Source organism: Argopecten irradians, chromosome 6 (assembly GCF_041381155.1).
Source record: "Argopecten irradians isolate NY chromosome 6, Ai_NY, whole genome shotgun sequence".
Classification (NCBI taxonomy): domain Eukaryota; kingdom Metazoa; phylum Mollusca; class Bivalvia; order Pectinida; family Pectinidae; genus Argopecten; species Argopecten irradians.
Genome location: NC_091139.1, coordinates 33823228 through 33847247, shown reverse-complemented (window position 1 = coordinate 33847247; position 24020 = coordinate 33823228). Strand labels below are relative to the sequence as shown.

At 32.7% G+C, this 24020-nt stretch overlaps 1 protein-coding gene across 7 annotated transcripts in view; it reads right to left on the bottom strand.

Moving 5' to 3' along the window:
- The window catches only part of LOC138325690 (leukemia inhibitory factor receptor-like), an 86072-nt gene that overhangs the window by 50070 nt on the left and 11982 nt on the right, over nt 1–24020 (bottom strand). For 4 of the 7 annotated variants that reach the window (XM_069271513.1, XM_069271518.1, XM_069271517.1 and 1 more), the window contains exons 2-6: nt 22349–22461; nt 15340–15615; nt 13452–13569; nt 10059–10082; nt 4533–4711 (exon numbers count right to left, since the gene is read on the bottom strand). In XM_069271513.1, the coding sequence (XP_069127614.1) occupies nt 4533–4711; nt 10059–10082; nt 13452–13569; nt 15340–15615; nt 22349–22418 (667 nt within the window). In that variant the 5' untranslated portion in view covers nt 22419–22461. Of the gene's footprint in view, nt 1–1937; nt 2120–4532; nt 4712–10058; nt 10083–13451; nt 13570–15339; nt 15616–22348; nt 22462–22666; nt 22696–24020 lie in introns of those variants that run through there. The other 3 variants (XM_069271514.1, XM_069271515.1, XM_069271516.1) reach the window with 3 other exon arrangements.

The following is a 24020-nucleotide window of genomic DNA, read 5'->3' as shown; positions in this document are numbered from 1 at the left end:
ATAGCGGTAACAAACTTTAACTACCAAAATCCAAGATGGCTGTCTGGCATCCAAGATGGCCGCCTGGCAGCCATCATGTTGACTGATCAGTTCCAAAATGCAATATGCACAACTAGGGCCATAAAAGAACCTACATATGAAATTTGAGAAAGATCCCTTCTGTATTTTCTGAGAAATAGCGGTAACAAATTTTTACTACCAAAATCCAAGATGGCCGCCTGTTGGCCATATTGTTGACCGATCGGTCCCAAAATGCAATATGCACAACAAGGGTCCTAGGGGAACCTACATATAAAATTTGAGAAAGATCCCTTCTGTACTTTTTGAAAAATAGCGTTATCAAACTTTAACTACCAAAATCCAAGATGGCCGCCTGGCAGCCATCTTTGTGACCGATCGGTCCCAAAATGCAATATGCACAACTAGGGTCTTAGGGGAACATACATATAAAATTTGAGAAAGATCCCTTCAGTACTTTCTGAGAAATAGCGGTAACAAACTTTAATTACCAAAATCCAAGATAGCCGCCTGGCAGCCATCTTGTTAACCGATCAGTTCCAAAATGAAAAATGCACAACTAGGGCCATAGGGGAACTTACATATGAAATTTTAGAAAGATCCCTTCAGTACTTTCTGAGAAATAGTGGTAACAAGAATTGTTAACGGACGGACGGACGGACGGACGGACGGACGGACACGGACCACGGACCACGGATGAAAGGCGATTTGAATAGCCCACCATCTGATGATGGTGGGTTAAAAAACAACTCTCAAATGAATGATGAACAACAGGTCAAATAAGATAAAACTCTCAAATCATTGATGAACAAAATCTCCAAAAGGCCGAACACCTTAAAAGTAGGACCCGCTACCTCATGGAAATGGTCAATTATCTTGTATTTCTGTTTATGTAGTATCAATTTAACAGGACCAGTCTCATTTGGAAGAATATCAAATACAGCATAAACATGGAAGAAACAATCAGAACATTTCAAGGGATCCAACCTGAATGGTTATTACAGTCAGGGGCCACGTCAGCTAGGTGGCTAAAGTGAATAGTTGGGCAAAGAAAACCAGTCTTAATGCGCTCATTGGCCTTCCCATAGTCCTTATACAATGTATATCAAAACGTCAGCAAGGTTCTGCTTAAATTGTCCAGTTAACATTGTGGCCACTGAAATTATGGAAAAGACCCATGTAAATTTAGCACAGTATTCGCCTATTTCTTTGAAAGCGAGGCTGTGGGGAAATGTTAACACTGACATAGCCAGCTGGAGGATGTTTTAGGATTCCTATAATATATATATTAATTTTTTCGTATGCAGAGCTATTTTGATGGGAAATTTTATTTTTCAATTTCATAAGAAATTATTCTGGATACATAAACACCATTTTTACCAAATTAAGCCTTCCTTTGTCAACTATTCACTTTAAAGTATCCCATTACAACATCTCTAGTCCTCCATGACAGGGCAGCAAGATACTGACCAAAGAACAAGAGGTTTCAAGAGGTTTATCTCCAGGAACTCTGGATTTTCTCCACCTCCAAACCAGACATATCCTAAATGACCCTGGCTGTATTTAGGTCGCTAAACACATATCCGAAATGACCCTGGCTGTATTTAGGATGATAAAGAAATATCCTAAATGACCCTGGCTGTTTTTAGAACACTAAAGAAATATCCTAAATGACCCTGGCTGTTTTTAGGGTGCTAAAGAAATATCCTAAATGACTCTGGCAGTTTCTGTGCATTAAAGAAATAACTACAGCAGTCAATGTCCTTGCAATAGACGATCGAGGCCTTCCAGGGTAAAATTGTCGTAACAACTCTCTCTGTACACACTTATTATAACTGTATGTAGAGATGTAAACTGGTAGAAAGGTTGAAGCACCATTAGGACATACCAGTATATCATTATTGTACCCAGTTATTTACCATTGTCTTTCGGGATTTTTGGTATCCAATCAGTTTCCGTCACACTGTCATTTCTGTGTCTGGTATTGTAGACTGTCAACATGAATTCCCAACATATCGCTTGAAGCGTAGCATCTGTTTTTTTCCATATACACATAGTGTTGTTCTCCATGTTAGGACATATGTTAGTTACACCATTGCGCCTATAAACATTCAAATATCACGTAGTCTTCACAACATGTGTGGTATATCCATCAATAGGTAGAACTGTTGTCCTGGAGGTCAACTTATATCCCCTCCCCCTGTTGTATTAAAGGGACATCACTCAAAAATAGGTGTAGGTGTGTATCTTGTTCAAATATTGATTATGAACATCATTACGGTATCAGAATTATTGCCACAAAATATCATTAAAATCAATCTAGTGGTTTAGGAGAAGTTGTTTTATCATTTTGTATCTGAGGGGCATTAAAAGGCAAAGGTACCTTGTTCCGATATAATTTATGAACATCTACACTGTATACGGATAATTACCACCAAGTTTCATTGAAATCCCTCCAGTAGTTTAGAAGAAGTAGTTGGCTGACCGTTTCGAAACAAAGGGGCATAACTTTAAAAAAGAAGGTCTTGGTACTTTGTTTTGATATAGAGTATGACCATCTACACAGTATAAGGATTATTGCCACCAAGTTTCATTGAAATTCCTGCAGCAGTTTAGAAGGAGTAGTCAGTTGAACATTTTGTGATAAAGGGGCAAAACTCTTAAAAAAAGTAGTGTTATCATGTTCTAATATGGATAAGGTACATTTACACTATATCCAGAAAACTGCCATCAGGTTTCGTGGAAATTCTTCAAGTAGTTTCAGAGAAGTAGTCGGTCGATCACTGTGTATACAAGCAAGTTGATTGTAGCTTTTACATTGAAGCATTATATGACTGATATTAGAAATGTTAATTTTCCATTTCGGGTATTAACAGATCGTCTTGCATAACAGTAAAAAGATGTTTTTATACAGACCTAAAAGCTGAAATAGAACTGGTATTTGTTTTATCATTTAACATATACCATCATCAGATGAGATCACTTATAGGCACATTGCTTCATTTGCAAGGAACGTATGCATGCTTCACAGTATAGTCATGTTTTGTTGAAAATAGTTAAGCCAGTCGTCTCACAACTCAAATGTAGATTATCCAACATTCACAAAAATAAGCCATCATTAATACAGACTTTGGTTTGCCTGTGTTATGTGACAGAACCCAAGGACACAGAATCCTAAGTCTTTTATAAAAGAAGGTAAAAGCTAGCTCAAAGAAAGGCCAAAAACAAGGCAAAATCAGACAAGAAATTGTGTGAAAAAGAACATTGTCTCAAGAGAACGGAACTAAGTAGATTTAGTTGCTCTTCAGAATCATGCAATAAGGGCAGCAGGTATAATTCTAAATCAATTAGTACCAAATGTATTGCATGATAGGAATACATGTTAACATTGATTTTCTGAAGGAATGATACATAACTGTTTACTCTAATTGTCATGATATCAGCAAAACACCTCTAATTGGCTACTAAATGGCTACTACTACATCCTGAGATGTTCAAATTCTAGGCAAGGGGTCATGCTGAGGTGACCCCACACGGAGCGTTGTTAGATCTTTATTCGAGCTCAATTACAAATCTTACTTTAATTAGATTGTATTTTATACCAAATTAAAAATGAAGTATCTGTCTGTCGACTGAGATATTCCCATGTCATATCTTATACAGTCTGTTAATATTCATACTTTTTTTTTCTGAAATAGGGTAATGGTATATGGCTGGCAGAGTTATAGACCTTGATTCAGTGTTTCACATATAGAGGTGTCGGTGTGAATTCGAGTAAAAAACCAGCATGTTAATAAAAAGTTCAAGTGTACTTTCAAATCAAAAACTCCTCTAGTAAATAATGATACAATCAACAAATTAATTCCAAATAAAAACAAACTCTTACAAGAATAAGAATCTCTATTAGAAAATCCTATGTCAAGGTCAAAAATGTTTCTCACCCTGGTAACTTAATGGCATCCTTTGTTTAACAGACAAACTACTGATTTGAAATTTTACCTCATTCTAAAACATACAGTGAGAGAATAGACCAGACATCCATTTGCTTTGATATCCTTCCACACACTTCCATAGATACCTTTGAAATCAGCTATTTTTCAAATTTGATTTTATTTCCAACCCTATCTTTTAGCACACATATTCCATAAAACCTGATCTGCAATTTATGCTGCCAAATCCCTTTTATTGAATCACACTGTGCACGTATAAGCCTTTGAGAGCATATCCTATGTTATATCATTATTTTGTGATAAAACAATGTAACTATTAATTTAGAATCAGTACTAAGTACAAGGGCAGATAACTGTGCAAATTGACATCTAGAAACATAAGTAAATGACCCGCTACTCTGTGAGCGAGACGTGAAACGACAGGATGGAATACAAGGGGATGGGGCAGGGCAGGGCAGGACAAGGATGGGCGATTATTATACTATATATAAAAGATACATAAAAATTCCCTGAAAATCAGCATCATCCCCTTCCCCCCTCCAAAAAAATCCTTTAGTGAATTACCATTGTCTTTAGTGTTTTTCATAATCCATTTTCCTGTCACATTCTTGTTTCCCTGTCTGGTGTCGGTGACAACCATTTGGAAATACCACGGGGATGTGTCCAGCGCAGCATCCGTATTATTCCATGTACACTTTGTCTTTTTCTCCATGTTAGGACATGTGTTAGTCGCCCCATTGTACCTAAATATTCAAGTTTACCCAGCCTTCACAACATGTACAATAATTGTATCTATAGCTAGCCAATAAGAGCCTAAGTCAGTTAATGACTATTTAGTGAAAAAAGGTAAGAGATCCATGAAGTAATGATTTCTGAGCAACATCAGTCACAACAATTTAAGTTATAAATTTTCTGTAAATAATTTATGAACTGGATGGGAGAAAAAAACTTGTACTTTAGAGATGTCTTTTTTGTGAAAATCACAACTTTTTAAATAAATATCCTGATTCATTAGGAAGCAGATAAAAACATTTTGTTTTAGAATCTGGAAAATAAAACCTTTGTTGTTTTTCTTAATTTGTAGAGTTGAAGGTTATAAACAAACACAGAAAATGCAGATTATGTGAATGCCTCATTCTGCCCTTGGTCATAATGTTAGTCTAAACATGCATGTGGAATCTACCAAGCATATTAAAGCTAGAATGTTAATCAATAATAAACAAATCAAACAAGCAAAAACTAGTATAAAATGCTACAGAATAATGAAGAAGAAAATAAACAGGGTCCTAAATCAACCCATTCACCTCTGATGACACATTTGGACTCTTCCTAATCAAGCAACGGATCAGTCCATATGAAATTATAGGGGTGAATGAGTTCACTCTTGGACTACAATACTTGTCAATAGCCTATCTATAATGCATTTTGTGAGGCTAGCAGACCTTTGCCTCACATGTTCAAACCTAGCTACTACAACATTGGGTAATGGTCAGATTCTGACAGAACGTTTCTTCTCCATGTACCCCTACATTCTTCTTCTTAAACCTAGCATATGTCATTACCTAGTAAATGACCATTAACAATATATGTTAAAATGATGATTAATTGTAAGCAAACTCGATTCAATTTTAGAGACTTTGCTTTTATCCTAAAAGACTAGCTTTCATTGTCGATATCCACTAGTGCTGGTTTAAGGTCTAATCAAGCAAAAAACAGAGTTAATGTTAATTTTCTAGTCATATGAATTCTTTAGTCTAGATGAGTCCATGTTACTATGACATTAGCTATAATAGTCCAAGTTCATTAGACAATAGGACTTATTTATGTACCATGTGATACCTGATAACGTTATGCCGGATTAGTATCACCAGTGGTGATAGAACGTATATAACTCTGTGTAATTTTCCTGCTAAAATAATGTTGGTGTCAGATATCATCTTTGAGCGTCATTCCATCACTAATTATAACAATAGTCTCTCACAAACGTTATTAGCTATAACATGGTACGTGAATTTGTCCTATTTTTCAGAAGATTTTACAGGGCCCTGAACAAAGTAAATAAATAACAAGCTGGCATGTCCATGTTTGAATCTATATCAGTACAGAATTTTGTACACTGACTGCCAAGTTTGTGGTATTTTATTTACTATCAGATCTTCCTTATTTTTCTGACAATAAAAATGACATACACTGTTGAAATCTGCACAAATAAGCTCTTTAAGTTGACCTTATGTATTATGTGCATGCTGCAATGCTGTACAACACAACGACTGTCATTCCATGGCAATTACATATATACTAGTCCCTAGCATTTCTGACATGCATTATGAAAACGATAAGGACCGGAACTCCAATTTTGATATTTATGTAAAAATAATTAATTTTTCTTTCTTCTCCCACTAAATCTGTCTTTGTCAGATACTTTTTCTTCATACAACTATAAAGAAAAAATCCGAGAATGGTGCGAAAACCAGACATTATCATGACTACACAATAGAGACATCGACGTTGCATATGGATTTTGAAAAAATAATCCATTGGAAAACCAATGGAATCGTATGTTTAAACATATTTCATGTTATCAAATAGACTAAAAAATGAATTATAAGCCCTGATGTCACTATTTTTTAACTTCATTGGGGTATGAAATAAGTTTTGTTTCCAAACTTTTGTGAGAATCCACTACACAGATTCACACAGTTTGCAAAAAAATAAATTCTTTCATACCCTGATGAAGTTAAAAAATAGTGACATTATGCTTAAGTCTTTATTAAAATTTATAACTTGTCAATGTCTACTTTTACACTTAAGTTGTACAGTGAGTTCTAAAGCTAACAGCAATGATTGAAAATTCTCTGGAAACTATGGTATACAGAGCTGAAAACATATATGCTAATTACCACAAACTCAGATGGTAATTTACATATAAAGTTTTAATAACTAATTAATATAACTGAAAATGTGCAGATTTTAAATCAACATTGTTAGTTCAACAGTTGATGGAACATCCAGAATATTACCGCGATCTGCTGTGCTGATCCATTGACGATGGGACACAGAGTTACCTCCCCTACTAATAGTGAGATTTAAGAGTATCCAACTGTGGTCTAAGGTCACCTCCCTGGTATCCCATGTACAGCTCTCCTTTCTCAACACTCGACACTTACCAATCAACAATGAGCGTGACCCTTTCCTGAAGGTCAAACGGCCCCTGAAGGTCATTCGATAAACATGATTCAATTGTATGTATCAATATGCCCAACATTTTCTTGATTTATCAACAAAGATAAAAAAAACCCATATAAATTGGTGAAACAGTCTTTGGGATGTATAAGAGGACAGTGCTTGAATGTGCATTTACTGAGTGTTGGGTCATAGGACGAATGGACTCGACATTATATATTTGTATTTTGGGAGGAAAGTGAAAAAGAAAGTATGAAAAGCAAAGGTTCCAGGTAATGGCAGGTTGATGGTGATTGAAGGTTGATGGTGATTGAAGGTTGATGGTGATGGAAGGTTGATGGTGATAGAAGGTTGATGGTTGATGGAAGGTTGATGGTGATAGATGGTTGATGGTGATGGAAGGTTGATGGTGATTGAAGGTTGATGGTGATTGAAGGTTGATGGTGATAGAAGGTTGATGGTGATAGAAGGTTGATGGTTGATGGAAGGTTGATGGTGATAGATGGTTGATGGTGATGGAAGGTTGATGGTGATGGAAGGTTGATGGTGATGGAAGGTTGATGATAGAAGGTTGATGGTGATGGAAGGTTGATGGTGATGGATGGTTGATGGTGATAGAAGGTTGATGGTGATGGAAGGTTGATGGTGATGGAAGGTCAATAGTGATAGAAGGTTGATGGTGATGGAAGGTTGATGGTGATGGATGGTTGATGTTGATGGAAGGTTGATGGTGATGGAAGGTTGATGATAGAAGTTTGATAGTGATAGAAGGTTGATGGTGATGGAAGGTTGATGGTGATGGAAGGTTGATGGTGATGGATGGTTGATGGTGATGGAAGGTTGATGTTGATGGAAGGTTGATGGTGATGGAAGGTTGATGGTGATGGAAGGTCGATAGTGATGGAAGGTTGATGGTGATGGAAGGTTGATGGTGATAGAAGGTTGATGGTTGATGGAAGGTTGATGGTGATGGTAGGTTGATGGTGATAGAAGGTTGATGTAATAGAAGGTTGACAGTGATGGAAGGCTAAAAGTGATGGAAGGTTGATGCCTTGGATGAACTAGCCTGGCATATATAGTCACAACAGGTTGACTGACATCTGTGGGGAGTGGTATAGAATATCAAATACAGCAGTGAGTTTGGGAAGCAATTCTCAATAATAAGAAGAAACTCTTCTTTTTATGATATATGATATCAAAGCTACAAAATCTGCTATCGGGAGATCAGATTCATTGTCACCTAACTCTGGTACATGTATGGAGGTAATAGCCACAAAGATAAAATGGAGCGTAAATAACCTCAGATGAATCTGAAATATAGCCAATTGGGAGAGAAATCAAGGTTCAACAAATGAATGGATCTACCATTTAGTATAAGTAGCTTAGAGAGTTTTTAGCTGAGTTAGCTCCTTTTCAGGTAGGTATCCGTTGTGACATCATTATTTTGTAGGTGTAATTCACCTCGTTTTCTCAGTCAAGTGTAACATTACACTCACAAACACATGAAGTCACAATCAATACCTACCCACAAGGGAAGATAGTACTGTACAGTAATATACAAATACAGAATATTGTTCATTAGACAATTCTGTATTACAGAGTTATCTGCCCTTGCTGGTAGGTATTGATAGTGACAGCATGTTTTTGTGAGCTTTTAACATCATACTTTTCATTGTAAAATTTGCTCACAAAAAAATGACATCTCAATGGATATACCTACCCACAATTAAGGGAGACAACTCTGTAATATGTAATAATGGAATACGCATACCTCTCAGAAGAAAAAATAAATTTCTATACAGTGTTTTTTACGTCGTATAAAATGAATGAGGAGTTAATACCTTACATTATGAAGGTTTGGCATACCATGTGGCTTAATCTGATTATTTCCTGTTTATCATAAACATGGCAAAAGTACTTAAAGTACTTTACCTGTAGTCGGAACGGTATAAATGTTTGCAAAATTGATAAAACTAAACATCAATGCAAGCTCTTTGTAAAAGTGTATCAGCCAAGTATAAAAAAACAAACAAGAGGCCCATGGGCCTTAACGGTCACCTGAGTTTGAATACAGAATGAAACAAAGACATATAAGCACTATATATTGGCCCATCAGGCTCTTGAAGTCAGTCAGTGATCATATCAATTTAACCTTTGAATCTACATTTTACATGAAGAGTATTTGATTCCATTACATCTGTTATATTTCCTATGAAAATTGAGCAAATAATCCTCATAAATGTGTTTTCCCTATATAAACTATAGTAAATTTGATCCTCTCCCCAAAGGAAAATATGAGACCACAGGGTCATGTAATTCACAATTTTTGTAGAGGGCCTTGAGACCTTTCAATCTATGAAAACTACTTGATTCTACCACATCCACCAGTGGAGAAGAAGATTTTTGAAATTTTGACCATTTTGACACCTTTTGGCCCCTCCCACAGCCCCTTGGGGTGGGGGCCATATAATTTACAATTTTGATTAGCCTTATGCCTAAGAAGGTTTGTGCAAAGTTCCATTGAATTTTCTTCTGCAGTTTTGAAGAAGAAGTCAAATATATCAATTGTTTAAAGCCACTGCATGATGCACAATGGACAACGCAAGATGCACAACAGCGGACAAAAGGTGATTATGAAAGGTCACTTGAGACTTCGTCTATATAAAAACCATTAAAAGTATTAAGCCTGATTAAAAGAGATTTAAACTACGGTAAACCTCTTTCTTTATTAGTGCTGATACGAATCACAAAATGCGACAACATTAACTTATTCACATGCAGATTTTGATGTCAACCTAAACTCCCATACATGTACCATGACATGCGATTTTAAATGAATATAAGGGGAGACAACAAAGGAAGGCTGGTGAGGCTATGGTCTGTGCACAATGTAACGGTTCTTATTACCTGCAGTTAAAGCTATAGTTACACCTGTAAATATCAAACAATAAATGTTTTCAAAAATAATTTCTTTCATCAATATTACGGTCTCAATTAACTTTGAGAAAGTGACCCCAGACATCTATTACAATATGATAACAAATAAGGCAGCCAAACAATTCCTCCCATTATACCTTTTCAGCTTTGTATATCTCAAAATTCAACAATATGCCATTTTAAAAATTAATAATAATTCAATCAGCTAGGATATGACATGTCATACTTTCTCAATATCAAACCAATAATGCAAAAAAAAGTCTGAAAGCTTGTATAACAAACTTTCTAATTAAACCTGCACTTTAAATGAAGATCCAAAGGACTATAAAGTCTATATCCCTATACCTCACCATGCACCAGGCCCAATAATATATTATATTAGCATCTTGGTTATTGAAAAGCGGTTGAAATGTTACAATATATATATTTGACCTATGTGACCTTAAATTTTGGTCAATTTTCATTATTTTTCAACATAATTGATAGTTCTTCACCTTATCAGCATGCTACTGGCTCAATAAAATGTTTCAAAGCCTTATAGCTATTAAAGTATTGATCCAAACTATTAAAGCTTTAGCTTATTTCACCACGGTGACTTTGAGTAAAGGTCAAATTCATCAATCTATAAATCTATCAATCAACAAGTTGTTAAAAAATATTATCCTTCAAAAAAGATGACCTTGAATGAAGGTCATGATTGTTCCTTTGAAGAAATCTGGTAGATCTTCACCCCTGGGCTTTAAGGCTATGTCCGTTAAATCAATTTTGCGTTCACCAGGTAATGATATTTATGTTATTACATTTGTGTGAGAAAATTATATTGCTTTCTCAAATGTTACGCAAGAAATGAAAAAAGTATGATTTTTAGCTCAAAAATGGTGATTTTTTAGCAAATTTTTCATATGTAACTTGATTAAACCTTTTCCAGAGCAGATCGTGTCACAAAAAGATGGAATTGGTGGGAAGAAGATATATGGTGACTTAGCACATTGTTTTGTTGTATCAATAGAGGACACCTGTGTAACTCTAAAATGTCCGCAATCCCTACACAACACTTTCTAGAAACATGGATATCAATGATGATACAACCTTTATTCAATGTTTGGTCAAGGAAGGTATTGAGAGCATATCCTGGGCCATTTTCAATTAAACGGGTTGACTGGTTGGACCTAGCTAGTAGTTGTTCGTTTATGAATTCAAGACATATCTGGTGATTTTATATTGTTTTCAGACGAGCCTTGACAAAGTCCACACAGGTCTGTATAAAAGAAACTGCAGGCCCGTCAGGATTTATACTTGAAATAAAGGCTTTAACAAACAGTCGAACAGGTTGTTCAAATTAAACAAAAATTACCCTAATCTTTGACTTAACTAATATGGTTTACTATATAAACATTTGTCTAAAGCATGATAGTGTAAATAATGTGTGCTGATTAGATATTGATCTAGAGAAAAAAATTGCATTTGAGAATACAGCATGTGCCTAATAGGAAATAGAATGTGTGTCTATGCAGGTGAAGCATTATCTGATAAGCAAACTGATTATAGTATGATAGCTCTATAAACACTGTAAAACAAGTAACATAAAACAATCCTGTCACTAGTATTAACACTAAAGCTACAGATGTTTTTTATACAGTAATTAATGTTCAATAATGATTAAACATCTCATAAATTCTTGTCTTGCTTTCTTTTTTTAATTTTAACAGGATTGCTGCATGCAGTTCCTGCTTTATTCTAAATAAATGCATGGCATTATATATTAATCATTATTATTGCCCTATTTTTTAATTATAATTTTTAAATGTAGATAAGCCTGACAGATCAGAATGACTAACTGTTAGTCTATATGTCCCCTTCCCTCATTTTGTTGAACATGCCGTGATTATAAAGCACAGGAAATAGTCATGAAAGTGGAGACAAATTTACACAGGAAATAATCATAATGCAGAAATGGCTCTTAACAGGAAGTTATCATAAAGCAAAGGTTTACATACAGGAAAAGATCCTTTAATATAGAAATTGATACCAGGTGCGTACCGATACGATACAAACAACATCACATAGTAAAAGATCCTTTGTTACTAAAGTATATGTTTGTATAGGGACATACACTAAACTACAGATATATAAAGTAGCAGTAACTAATGGAGAGTGAGAAACATTTCAATGTTCAAATACTGTAAATCTACATATTTTCGCATTTTTCTGCAGAACGATTTATTCACGACAATTTCATATTGCGAGCTAGACTCTTAAGATCATACCTTTTTGTGTTTGACATTGACATTATCGCACGGATTCATTTTCGCGATTTCATATTGTCTATGAAATATGCGAAAATATGTTGGTTTAGAGAACAAATGTCTCAAACTTCATTCACTATTAAATTACTCAGTTTAATACATTTTGTAGTTAATTTATAATCTTCCATATGATATGCAGTGTTTTTCCTCAACAGAGACATTTGTAGTTTGACTGTGAACAGCTACAGACTGACACTAATCCGGCGTAATTCTATATTTCTCTTCTTTATTCACAGTAATTAAAACATGTATATAATCTGAAAACTTGGATATACTCACTAAAGGTTGGTGGCATACAGTTTAAACAAGTTATTCTGTATTATTATTTTTTTTTTTTTTTTTTTTTTTTTTTTTTTACTTTTATCCATTTCTAATTACCATGAAAAAGATAAAAACTATTTCATTTTTCTTAATTAAGCAGCTCTCACAATCTGCTCACACAAGTTAACATCTTAAGTTAATGATCTTCCTTAGCTTCTGCAATGCTTTCCTATTGAGAATGTTTAGGCCGAGATAATTCTGAGAGTTCAGAAACAGACAGAATAACTTTTGGGATATTACAATTAGTCTAGTGAGGTACATGATTTTTTAAAAGTATAACACGATAGGTTAATTTTTATGGTTAAAATATTATCAATTAATTTTTGTACAAGATACATGATTAAATGGTATGACTGAGAGGTTTCAGTGGTGTTACTTTGTTACTTTTAACAGATTTAAAATTTAATTATTAAAAAATGTTTCAATTTTAGGGTACCCTTTATTCCTGCTGCAATAGATCTGTAGTTTGTCATATGGAACATGATAAAACATATACACTAACTATCCAAATATCCTTAATATTCCTCAAAAGATTTTTATTTTCCTAGGTAAGATCTTTTTAAATCACATGCTAGATAAGATCTATTTAAATCACATGCAAGACTGTCATAATTTCTTTATTTTCATTCAATTTAGTGAAACATATTCAAAATACTGAATGAATTTTAAATTTCTACCATAATGGTTTCCCGTTTATTATATATAAGACTGAATCTGTAAAATATGTGTTACTTACCACGTTAGGGTAACTTGGATGTACTCCTTGTAGCGGTATGGAAGATCCCAGGTACAATTCAGACGATCTTTCCAATTGTACCACACACATTCTATGTCATTGATGGGTTGTAGTGGATCTACAATGCAAAACAAAATAGCCGAACTTAAGCTTTTACATCCAAGGAATGAAGAAAAAATAACTTTATAGACAAGTTGGTCAGTTATGAATTAACTTGAAATAAATTTTCTCTTTGTATGGAGCATCCATAACATAACAAGAGCTGTTGGAGAACAGCAAAGCTCGCCTATTACCCCCTAAAGGGCCCCAAATTGGTTGTATTATCACGTTCAGCATCCATACACATTAGAAAAATAAAATCATAAACATTTATGATGACTTATGCTTAACCAATTGACAAAATAGAAACTTGCTCAAAAACTTTAACATGGAAATATGAAAAATTAACAGACTCAAAAACCCCCTAAAGGGCCTCAAATTGGTTGTATTATCACGTTCAGCATCCATACACATTAGGAAAATAAAATCATAAACATTTATGATGACTTAAGCTTAAACAATAGACAAAATAGAAACTTGCTCAAAAACTTTAACGTGAAATGGGACGCCAACGCTGACGCCGACGCCGACGCCGGGGTGACAACATTAGCTCCCCCTATTCTTCGAATAGGCGAGCTAAAAATTGGTTAAGGTCAAGATCTGATTCAGCCAGGTCTATATTGAAATTGCTACATATTTCTGAATGAATATATTTAATATCAGAATAATATAATATGTGTATGCAAGGTTAATGAAGGAATAGAAGCCAATATGATATAAAACATGATACATCAGTAATTTATAAACAAACATGTTTTTAGATGCAAATACTTACACCTTACGAACAACAGCACTGGAAATTTTATGTTCACAGATTATGTTGCCATTTATCTATCAGAGTTATTTCCCTTTTTTCACATGGTTCAAGATCGAATGAAAAGAATAATCGAAGCTTAAGTAACTATGATAAATCACGAAACAGAAACTTGCTCAAAAACTTTAACGTGAAATGGGACGCCAACGCTGATACCAACGCCGACGCCGGGGTGACAACATTAGCTCACCGTACCTATTCTTCGAATAGGCGAGCTAAAAAATATATTTTAAGTTAATCCATAATACTTATAATTTAATCTTTTTACCTGTAATTCCACTTTAATTGATAGATTAATTTCTCTATTACACTGCTGTATCGACCAATCAAATGCAATGTGATAAACGTTGAGGTCAATTTTCACATTGATGAGCTTATGGCATTATTATAACGCTTTAAAAAATCTTATTTTGATATTTTTACAAACATTCCTCACGAAACATAAACATTTGGTAAAGTCTTTAAGAATTTCTGAAATCCTTAGTCAAAGATTTGCAGTGTTAAGCCAATGAAAATGCTTGTTACAAGTTAAATTTAATTAAGAAATTAAGAAATAAAGAAAGTGGTCTTGTTAAGCAGGTGATCATATCATAGGGGTGGTCATTAAGGTAGGTTTTACTGTAATAACTAGTGTCAACAGCACAGACAAACACTAGCTGTCATTAAGACTTCTTCAATAGATAACATGAAACAGCTTCATATGCTACTGTAGTGGCCAACAACACCATTGACTGTTAGGTAACTTTCTTTGGCTTTTTAATTTTGTGAATTTTGTGATCCAAGTTTTGTAAAGGTTTTATCTCCGCCAATTACAGACAGAATTTACATTTGTATATCAATTTGAATTCAATTTTTAAATCTGTCCATGTTAATATATCCAAAGAGTTTAACTTGAACTGGAAATTGAGAAAATTATTAACTGCGAAAGAAAGCTGGTTTACAGAACATTACTGTAGGTCTGACAATGCAACATACCGTCGACTTTGACTTCAGCTGTACCAATAAGACTGTCGTTGTCTCCAAGGTCAGTTCTAAATCTACACTTGTACGTTCCATCGTCATCTTTCTGCATCACCTTACTGAAGGTCACTGTGGTTTCATTGACGATAGTGATGAAGGACTGATCCACCTCGGTATTGTTAAATGTGATGTAGATATGGGATGCGTTTTTGAACATGTAGGGTTCATCAAACGCACAGGTGAAGTGGCTAGTCTCATTCACATAGTAAAATGATTCTTTTGGCAAGAAACCTGAAATAAAAATTTTCAACTGATATCAATTATGTTCATCATAACAAGACAATGCCCATAATTTGTCTACTGATATCAACAATACAATCCATATTTTGTCTACTGATATCAACAATACAATGTCCATATTTTGTCTACTGATATCAACAATACAATGTCCATATTTTGTCTACTGATATCAACAATACAATGTCCATATTTTATCTACTGATATCAACAATACAATATCTATATTTTATCTACTGATATCAATAATGTTCCACATAACGAAACATTGTCCATATTTTGTCTACTGATATCAACAATACAATGTCCATATTTTATCTACTGATATCAACAATACAATATCTATATTTTATCTACTGATATCAACAATGTTCCTCATAACAATACAATGTCCATATTTTGTCTGCTGATATTAACAATGTTTGTCATAACAATACAATGTCCATATTTTGTCTACTGATATTAACAATGTTTGTCATAACAAAACAATGTCCATATTTTGTCTGCTGATATTAACAATGTTTGTCATAACAATACAATGTCCATATTTTGTCTACTGATATCAACTTACAATGTTTGTCATAACAATACAATGTCCATATTTTGTCTACTGATATCAACTTACAATGTTTGTCATAACAATACAATGTCCAGATTTTGTCTACTGATATCAACAATGTTTGCCATAACAATACAATGTCCATATTTTGTCTACTGATATCAACTAACAATGTTTGTCATAACAAAACAATGTCCATATTTTGTCTACTGATATTAACAATGTTTGTCATAACAATACAATGTCCATATTTTGTCTTCTGATATTAACAATGTTTGTCATAACAATACAATGTCCATATTTTGTCTACTGATATTAACAATGGTCCTCATAACAATACAATGTCCATATTTTGTCTGCTGATATCAACAATGTTTGCCATAACAATACAATGTCCATATTTTGTCTGCTGATATTAACAATGTTTGTCATAACAATACAATGTCCATATTTTGTCTACTGATATCAACTAACAATGTTTGTCATAACAAAACAATGTCCATATTTTGTCTACTGATATTAACAATGTTTTTCATGACAATACAATGTCCATATTTTGTCTGCTGATATTAACAATGTTTGTCATAACAATACAATGTCCATATTTTGTCTACTGATATCAACTTACAATGTTTGTCATAACAATACAATGTCCATATTTTGTCTACTGATATTAACAATGTTTTTCATGACAATACAATGTCCATATTTTGTCTGCTGATATTAACAATGTTTGTCATAACAATACAATGTCCATATTTTGTCTACTGATATCAACTTACAATGTTTGTCATAACAATACAATGTCCAGATTTTGTCTACTGATATCAACAATGTTTGCCATAACAATACAATGTCCATATTTTGTCTACTGATATCAACTAACAATGTTTGTCATAACAAAACAATGTCCATATTTTGTCGACTGATATTAACAATGTTTTTTATGACAATACAATGTCCATATTTTGTCTACTGATATCAACAATACAATGTCCATATTTTGTCTACTGATATTAACAATGTTTGTCATAACAAAACAATGTCCATATTTTGTCTGCTGATATTAACAATGTTTGTCATAACAATACAATGTCCACATTTTGTCTACTGATATCAACTTACAATGTTTGTCATAACCAAACAATGTCCATATTTTGTCTACTGATATTAACAATGTTTTTCATGACAATACAATGTCCATATTTTGTCAACTGATATTAACAATGGTCCTCATAACAATACATTGTCCATATTTTGTCTACTGATATCAACTTACAATGTTTGTCATAACAATACAATGTCCATATTTTGTCTACTGATATTAACAATGTTTTTCATGACAATACAATGTCCATATTTTGTCAACTGATATTAACAATGGTCCTCATAACAATACATTGTCCATATTTTGTCTACTGATATCAACTTACAATGTTTGTCATAACAATACAATGTCCATATTTTGTCTACTGATATTAACAATGTTTGCCATAACAATACAATGTCCATATTTTGTATGCTGATATTAACAATGTTTGTCATAACAATACAATGTCCATATTTTGTCTACTGATATCAACAATACAATGTCCATATTTTGTCTTCTGATATTAACAATGTTTGTCATAACAATACAATGTCCATATTTTGTCTACTGATATTAACAATGGTCCTCATAACAATACAATGTCCATATTTTGTCTGCTGATATCAACAATGTTTGCCATAACAATACAATGTCCATATTTTGTCTGCTGATATTAACAATGTTTGTCATAACAATACAATGTCCATATTTTGTCTACTGATATCAACTAACAATGTTTGTCATAACAAAACAATGTCCATATTTTGTCTACTGATATTAACAATGTTTTTCATGACAATACAATGTCCATATTTTGTCTGCTGATATTAACAATGTTTGTCATAACAATACAATGTCCATATTTTGTCTACTGATATCAACTTACAATGTTTGTCATAACAATACAATGTCCATATTTTGTCTACTGATATCAACTTACAATGTTTGTCATAACAATACAATGTCCATATTTTGTCTACTGATATTAACAATGTTTTTCATGACAATACAATGTCCATATTTTGTCTGCTGATATTAACAATGTTTGTCATAACAATACAATGTCCATATTTTGTCTACTGATATCAACTTACAATGTTTGTCATAACAATACAATGTCCAGATTTTGTCTACTGATATCAACAATGTTTGCCATAACAATACAATGTCCATATTTTGTCTACTGATATCAACTAACAATGTTTGTCATAACAAAACAATGTCCATATTTTGTCTACTGATATTAACAATGTTTTTTATGACAATACAATGTCCATATTTTGTCTACTGATATCAACAATACAATGTCCATATTTTGTCTACTGATATTAACAATGTTTGTCATAACAAAACAATGTCCATATTTTGTCTGCTGATATTAACAATGTTTGTCATAACAATACAATGTCCACATTTTGTCTACTGATATCAACTTACAATGTTTGTCATAACAAAACAATGTCCATATTTTGTCTACTGATATTAACAATGTTTTTCATGACAATACAATGTCCATATTTTGTCAACTGATATTAACAATGGTCCTCATAACAATACATTGTCCATATTTTGTCTACTGATATCAACTTACAATGTTTGTCATAACAAAACAATGTCCATATTTTGTCTACTGATATTAACAATGTTTTTCATGACAATACAATGTCCATATTTTGTCTACTGATATCAACTTACAATGTTTGTCATAACAAAACAATGTCCATATTTTGTCTACTGATATTAACAATGTTTTTCATGACAATACAATGTCCATATTTTGTCAACTGATATTAACAATGGTCCTCATAACAATACAATGTCCATATTTTGTCTACTGATATTAACAATGTTTTTCATGACAATACAATGTCCATATTTTGTCAACTGATATTAACAATGGTCCTCATAACAATACATTGTCCATATTTTGTCTACTGATATCAACTTACAATGTTTGTCATAACAATACAATGTCCATATTTTGTCTACTGATATTAACAATGTTTGCCATAACAATACAATGTCCATATTTTGTATGCTGATATTAACAATGTTTGTCATAACAATACAATGTCCACATTTTGTCTACTGATATCAACTTACAATGTTTGCCATAACAATACAATGTCCATATTTTGTCTACTGATATCAACTAACAATGTTTGTCATAACAATACAATGTCCATATTTTGTCTACTGATATCAACTTACAATGTTTGTCATAACAATACAATGTCCATATTTTGTCTACTGATATTAACAATGGTCCTCATAACAAAACAATGTCCATATTTTGTCTGCTGATATCATCAATGTTTGCCATAACAATACAATGTCCATATTTTGTCTGCTGATATTAACAATGTTTGTCATAACAATACAATGTCCATATTTTGTCTACTGATATCAACTTACAATGTTTGCCATAACAATACAATGTCCATATTTTGTTTGCTGATATCAACAATGTTTTTCATGACAATACAATGTCCATATTTTGTCTGCTGATATTAACAATGTTTGTCATAACAATACAATGTCCATATTTTGTCTACTGATATCAACTTACAATGTTTGTCATAACAATACAATGTCCATATTTTGTCTACTGATATTAACAATGGTCCTCATAACAAAACAATGTCCAGATTTTGTCTACTGATATCAACAATGTTTGCCATAACAATACAATGTCCATATTTTGTCTACTGATATCAACTAACAATGTTTGTCATAACAAAACAATGTCCATATTTTGTCTACTGATATTAACAATGTTTTTCATGACAATACAATGTCCATATTTTGTCTACTGATATCAACTTACAATGTTTGTCATAACAATACAATGTCCATATTTTGTCTACTGATATTAACAATGGTCCTCATAACAAAACAATGTCCAGATTTTGTCTACTGATATCAACAATGTTTGCCATAACAATACAATGTCCATATTTTGTCTACTGATATCAACTAACAATGTTTGTCATAACAAAACAATGTCCATATTTTGTCTACTGATATTAACAATGTTTGTCATAACAATACAATGTCCATATTTTGTCTGCTGATATTAACAATGTTTGTCATAACAATACAATGTCCACATTTTGTCTACTGATATCAACTTACAATGTTTGTCATAACAAAACAATGTCCATATTTTGTCTACTGATATTAACAATGTTTTTCATGACAATACAATGTCCATATTTTGTCTTCTGATATTAACAATGGTCCTCATAACAATACATTGTCCATATTTTGTCTACTGATATCAACTTACAATGATTGTCATAACAATACAATGTCCATATTTTGTCTACTGATATTAACAATGTTTGTCATAACAAAACAATGTCCATATTTTGTCTGCTGATATTAACAATGTTTGTCATAACAAAACAATGTCCATATTTTGTCTACTGATATTAACAATGTTTGTCATAACAATACAATGTCCATATTTTGTCTACTGATATTAACAATGTTTGTCATAACAATACAATGTCCATATTTTGTCTACTGATATTAACAATGGTCCTCATAACAATACAATGTCCATATTTTGTCTACTGATATCAACTTACAATGTTTGTCATAACAAAACAATGTCCATATTTTGTCTACTGATATTAACAATGTTTTTCATGACAATACAATGTCCATATTTTGTCTACTGATATCAACTAACAATGTTTGTCATAACAATACAATGTCCATATTTTGTCTGCTGATATTAACAATGTTTTTCATGACAAAACAATGTCCATATTTTGTCTACTGATATCAACTTACAATGTTTGTCATAACAATACAATGTCCATATTTTGTCTACTGATATTAACAATGTTTTTTCATGACAATACAATGTCCATTATTTTGTCTACTGATATCAACTTACAATGTTTGTCATAACAAAGCAATGTCCATATTTGTTCTTCTGATATTATCAATGTTTGTCATAACAAAACAATGTCCATATTTTGTCTACTGATATTAACAATGTTTGTCATAACAAAACAATGTCCATATTTTGTCTACTGATATTAACAATGTTTGTCATAACAAAACAATGTCCATATTTTGTCTACTGATATTAACAATGTTTGTCATAACAATACAATGTCCATATTTTGTCTACTGATATTAACAATGTTTGTCATAACAATACAATGTCCATATTTTGTCTACTGATATTAACAATGGCCCTCATAACAAAACAATGTCCATATTTTGTCTACTGATATTAACAATGTTTGTCATAACAATACAATGTCCATATTTTGTCTACTGATATTAACAATGTTTGTCATAACAATACAATGTCCATATTTTGTCTACTGATATTAACAATGGTCCTCATAACAATACAATGTCCATATTTTGTCTACTGATATCAACTTACAATGTTTGTCATAACAATACAATGTCCATATTTTGTCTACTGATATTAACAATGTTTTTCATGACAAAACAATGTCCATATTTTGTCTACTGATATCAACTTACAATGTTTGTCATAACAATACAATGTCCATATTTTGTCTACTGATATTAACAATGTTTTTTCATGACAATACAATGTCCATATTTTGTCTACTGATATCAACTTACAATGTTTTTCATAACAAAACAATGTCCATATTTTGTCTACTGATATCAACTTACAATGTTTGTCATAACAAAGCAATGTCCATATTTGTTCTTCTGATATTATCAATGTTTTTCATAACAATACAATGTCCATATTTTGTCTACTGATATTAACAATGCCTGTCATAACAATACAATGTCCATATTTTGTCTACTAACATATATTAATGAGGTTTAAAAGAATTTTTACAAATTAATGTCCATATTTTGCACCAATGAACTTCATCACCGATAGCAAAAGAACAATATAAATCTCCATTTCATGTCATTTCAAGTGGCAGTGCATGAGAACCTTTGAAAAAGAAAAGTAATGTAATGTTTATGAGTTTTAGACAATAGTTTTGCATATAAGCAGACACTTTCCAGTCTCAGACATACTGTCCATTTGTAGCAGATGTACCATCACAATACAAACTTACTTCCACATTGGCAGCAGTGTAGGCCTGCCAAAAAAGACCAGACCATGAGGAGTACAAAAATGGCCTTCATACTGGCGATGTACCACTTCTTCCACTAGATAGCCTATCCAAACCTGACAGAGTAAAAAAAAAAAAAAAATTAAAACTTCATTTCAATATACAAAAGAAATTGATATCCTAAGTAATGCAACCCTGTATTCATTAGGATAAAAGTCTGTTATTTTTTTTTTATTTTTCCTCGTAAACCATCTCAGGAGCAACCTAGAAAACAATAATTTGCATGTAAATAATTCAGAAAGTCAAAACTTTCAAGCATACCTCCCAACAGTCCTCACTGGAGTGTCTGCAGCCTCACACAGAAATGTAAAGGCTGCAAACAAATAAAGGGCTCCAGTATACATATATATCAGACTATGTTTTCCGGTACTTACACTGAAGAGTGACTTAGAGCTCAGAGCTATACGACATAAAAGTCCTTAACTTTAATCTCAGTCTCACAATGCATGAACACAATTTTTGACATCACGGCAACAGTATCATGACGTTGCAGTAACAGTAGTGTAACATTACGACAACAGTGACATGACATCACAATTGACAGCAACGACAACAATTTATTGAGGTTACTTCATCCTCGCTTTAGTGACACGGCTTTATTAGAAACACAATGTGATGTACAGGGCAAGAGAAAAATAATCTTTCACCTACTTTGGAATGAGACAAGAAATCTTAACCCTCGGGATAAGATTATTAAGCTGTCAAACACTCGACACAGCCTCGTGATTGACAACTTAAGAATCTTAACCCTCGGGTTGAGATTCTCCTGTCTCACTCTAAAGGGGGTGAAAGATTAATTCTTTTAGTCATGTATATGCAAGGGAAACTTCATACTTTTCAGAGAAAACGATGAGAGATTTGCTCACAAAATAATAATGTCTCAATGGATACCTATCAGCAAGGGAGGTAACTCTGTAATGTGCAAAGACAGAATGATTTTGGCAGCTGTTGGCCAATGGCTATAAGGATTAGTATAGTTATAGCTAGGTAGCAGTATTGGGAAGCAGATGGAATCAAAGTGCCAAGGCCACTCATAGATGCTGTGAATGAAGGACTCAAACAAAGGAATAAAGAAATTGGTTTTTCATTTAAATATTGAATTTAGTATACTAAGTGTGCAGTGTTGAATTTTGGAGTTAAACAAAATATATTTACAGTATGCTGTTTTTATTTCATGATATTTAAAGTTGATTCAAGAACAATAAGTTGAATAACTCATTTTCCTGAAATAAATTTTATATTTAAATTATTTCTGAAATAACAATTTCAACACCAATAAAACCGGTCATTTTTTATAATTCTTTATTAATTACTAAAATTATCAATTTCATCGATGTCTCTTCAAAGACAAAAAAAATCATAAGTTAACATAGCCGTATCTTCATAACCACTTAACATTTAAGAATATTTCCGGAAAAATATAACATTAGAAATATTACAATTTCCGCATATATGTTTTGGTTTCCTTTTTAGAAAACTAACATGGGTTGCTTCGACGACTTTTGACTCATAAATCATGGCCAGATACTTTTGCCAAATAAAAGCTTTTTTAAGGTACATTATTTCGTTATGTATAAAACTCAGATTTATTTTAAATTCAAAAGAACGCTAGTCG